The sequence below is a fragment of the Morus notabilis genome, unplaced genomic scaffold, assembly GCF_000414095.1.
Source record: "Morus notabilis unplaced genomic scaffold, ASM41409v2 Scaffold448, whole genome shotgun sequence".
In the NCBI taxonomy this organism is placed as follows: domain Eukaryota; kingdom Viridiplantae; phylum Streptophyta; class Magnoliopsida; order Rosales; family Moraceae; genus Morus; species Morus notabilis.
The window spans coordinates 103,982-107,912 of NW_010367461.1; the positions used below are offsets into that span (position 1 = coordinate 103,982).

The 3,931-nt window shown below is 38.3% G+C and overlaps 1 protein-coding gene across 1 annotated transcript in view; it reads right to left on the bottom strand.

Moving 5' to 3' along the window:
• Nucleotides 1–3,931, bottom strand: part of LOC112094374 (probable cinnamyl alcohol dehydrogenase 1) — an 11,214-nt gene extending 7,283 nt beyond the window's left edge. Inside the window, 5 exon segments of the mRNA XM_024175048.1 lie at nucleotides 2,904–3,076; nucleotides 3,079–3,188; nucleotides 3,281–3,511; nucleotides 3,607–3,720; nucleotides 3,843–3,931. Coding sequence (XP_024030816.1) covers nucleotides 2,904–3,076; nucleotides 3,079–3,188; nucleotides 3,281–3,511; nucleotides 3,607–3,720; nucleotides 3,843–3,931 — 717 coding nt within the window.

The following is a 3,931-nucleotide window of genomic DNA, read 5'->3' on the forward strand; positions in this document are numbered from 1 at the left end:
CCGTACCGAGTAAATCAAAAGACATAAATCCATAAATAGGAGTTTGTTAAGAACTCAGGATTAAGATCATCCTATACATGACCATCGGTAGACTCAATTAGAATTTCTATGCTTAACGGAAATTATTAGAAATTCATATTGTGTCTGTGTCTCTGTTCCACATAATCTTATTATGCGAAATACACTCATTCAATATCTCGTCATATTAACAGTGCGAATAACACCGTTCCATTCTAAATGGGAATGACATGTATTAATAATGTTTTAATTAAAGATTCCAAACTTTAATTAAATTCATCATGAATAATGTTTTTGATTATTATCCTTAAACACTATCCTCTCGTATATAACACTTATATACTATGTTTAAGGTTACATAAACAATCACGAAATTTTCATTTGATATTCATAAAATATTCATAAATATATGCACATAAAATGATGAATAAACTCTTTTATTAATTAAATAATAAATATCCTATTACATCTCATGCTTCTAGGACACTATTCCCAATAATGCTGTCGTATTGTTGAAGTTAAGTAAGAAAGAGTTGTCATTTTCTTTCTTCTTCTATCTTCATTTGTTGCAGAAGTAATATTCCTTTTAATTATATGTAATTGAATCAACAATCTCCACCTCAATTACATATAATCCCTTAGTGCAAATCTTCCCTTCCTCTGGACCCTTGCTCATCCTCATCTGTCATTAGCCATTGTCAATTCTTAGCAGGTTAAGACAATGCTTAAACTTGCTAAGAGTTACAACCTTCGTCCCAACATTTGCTGGATTCTCTTCAGTTGGAACCTTTTCAATGTTGATCTCTCCTTCAGCTATCTTTTCCCTGATGAAGTGATATTTGACTTCTATGTGTTTTGTCCTGTCATGATACACAAGATTTTTACACGAATGTATTGCACTTTGACTATCAGAGTATACAGTTCCTGTTCCTTCGAGTAGCTTCAGTTCCTTGAGCAAACCTTGTATCCAAATGCCTTATTTGATAGCTTCAGTGGCTGCCATATATTCTACTTCGGTGGTGGATAATGCAACAACTGGTTGGAGTTGTGACTTCCAACTAATGCAATTACCACTCACCATAAAGAAGTCGGCAGTGGTTGATTTCCTGCTATCTCTGTCTCCAGCATAGTCAGAATCTACGAAACCATCAACTGTAACTTCTGGTCTATGCTTCTCATATTTTAAACCATACCTGGTGGTACCACTAATGTATTTTAATAACCATTTCATTGCTTCCCAGTGATACTTTCTAGGATTTGACATAAATCTGCTCAAGGTGCTTATGGCATGAGCTAAATCCGGTCTGGTGCAGACCATCGCATACATCACCGATCCCACAACATTAGCATACGGAACTCTTTCCATAAACTTTCTTTCTTCTTCACTTTTAGGACACTGTTGAGATGATAATTGAAATTGAGAGGTTATGGGTTGTCCTGGTGCTTTGGCTCCTCTCATAGAGAATTTTTCAGTCACATTCTCTAAGTACTTTCTCTGATTTTGAAATAGGATTCCTGTACTCCTGTTTCTATTAATTTTCATGCCAAGAATTCTCCCTGCTGGACCTAAGTCCTTCATTTCAAACTCTGATTTCAGCATCTCTTTCATCTTGACTATCTTTGTTTTCTCCTTACTTATTAACAACATGTCATCAACGTACAGTAATAGGTACTCTGCACTCCAGATGTTGCATCCTCTATAGTATAGGCGAGTGTCAAACCAACTCCTTGCAAATCCTTGCTTGGTAATAAAAGTATCAAACCTTTTATACCATTGTCTGGGAGATTGTTTGAGGCCATATAAAGACCTCTTGAAGAAACACACCATGTCATTTTCTTTTTGCACTTTAAAACCTTCTGGCTGCTCCATGTATATCCTTTCTTCTAATTCTCCATGGAGAAATGCAGTATTGACATCCATTTGATCTAGTTCTAGATCAAATTGTGTCACAAGAGATAACATGATCCTAATTGTCTTGTACATGACCACCGGTGAGAATACTTCTGTGAAGTCCACACCTTCCTTTTGTGTAAATCCCTTGGCAACCAATCTTCCCTTATACTTCACAGGTTCTGAGTCGGATGATCCCTCTTTGAGTTTGTAAATCCATTTGCAGGCTACCACAGACTGAGTTTTTGGTCTCTTCACCATCTCCCATGTTCTATTCTTGTATAAAGAGGACATTTCCTCTTTCATGGCTTTAATCCACATGCTTGCTTCTTTACAACTGACAGCTTCCCTGTAGCTTTCTGGTTCATGTTTATCTATGTTCATAGCTGTTGTGAAAGCATAGGCTAAGAGGTCTGAGTAGGCTGAAAACCCATATCTTTGAGTTGGCTTGGAAACTCTCTTAGATCTGTCCCTGACTAGCTCATAGTCATCTGGCTGTGATCTATTATGATCAAGTTCTGGAGTGGGTTGCATTTCTTCTGATGGCTGAAATTCTGGTTCATCAGAGGTATTTCCAGAGTCAATATGTTGCATCTGAGATTGCCCATGCTCCACCTGATCAATGTCCGTCTTTCCTTTTGGAGGCTCCACCTAAATTTGACTCTCTGTAGCACCTGCATTGTTAGTTAAGGAAGTACCCTTTCCTGCAGGCATACTAGTGTGAGATAAACATGGAAAATCAAATTCATTAAATATGACATTTCTGATGTTTATTGTTTTAAAACCTTTTCCATCTCTAACCCACAACCGATAACCTTTAGTCCCTTCAGGATATCCTAAGAAAACACATTTAACAGATATAGGGTCTAGCTTTCCCTTCTTTTGGTGAGCATAGGCAGCACACCCAAAGGTTCTTAAATGGGACAAATCAAGTGGTTTGTTTTTCCATAACTCCTCAGGAGTTTTGAACTCTATGGCACTAAGGTCTGTTTACTTTCATCTGATCTTGGTCAGATGAGACAACAAACTTGTCTGCACCAAGAAGATTCAAAGCTTCCTCTTTCTTGGAAATGCTTGTGCTGAAAACAGTTACGTTCAGGCCAAAAGCTTTGCCAAACTTGACAGCCATGTGACCAAGGCCACCAAGCCCAACGACTCCCAGAGATTTCCCGGTTGATTCATCTTGTGGCGCATCATCGGAGAATATACAGTGATCCCGGCACAGAGTAGAGGTGCTGCTGAAGCCAAGGGATAGTTGTCTGGTATTCTAAAGCAGTACCTGTTGATGTTGATGATGGTGGTCACAGTTAAACTACTTTTTTTGAGCCATGTCCTTTTTACAGATCCGCATGTGGAATAGAATCAAATCACCTGTTATGGACAACTATGTAAGTGGAATAGCCTCCTTTTGTAACGGTACCATCAGCGTCAACGCCATTAAAGGTGTAAAGCGCACCCTTTTCGCAATAAATGTCAAGGTTATTATTGCAAAACTCGCATTCTCTGCAAGAGTTGATGTAAGTTCCGACTCCGACATGATCTCCGACTTTGAACTGATGAACATTAGAACCAACCGCTTTCACAACCCCGGCAATCTCATGCCTGCATTAATTAGTTATGCAATTAATAAAGTATTAGACAGTTAAGTGATATGGGGTTGATAAGAAAAAGATGAGTATGTGTGATAGGATGCCCACCCGGGAACAACAGGGTACAAGGCATTTCCATGTTTGTTTCTGGTCCAAAGAACATCAGCATAACTAACACCACAGTGCGTAATCCTTATTGAAACATCATCACTGCCTAGAGCCCTGAACAATAATAACATGTTTAATGCTATATGTATGCGATTGATTCAACATATTTAACTTCAAATAGTGATTGATATTTACACACACACACATGTATACGTCTTATGTATATGTATTATTACCTGCGGGTGAATGTGTAGGGTGACAAAACTCCTGATGGATCTCTAGCTGCCCATCCAAGGCAATCCCCACTTGCTGTGTCCGAACTCAT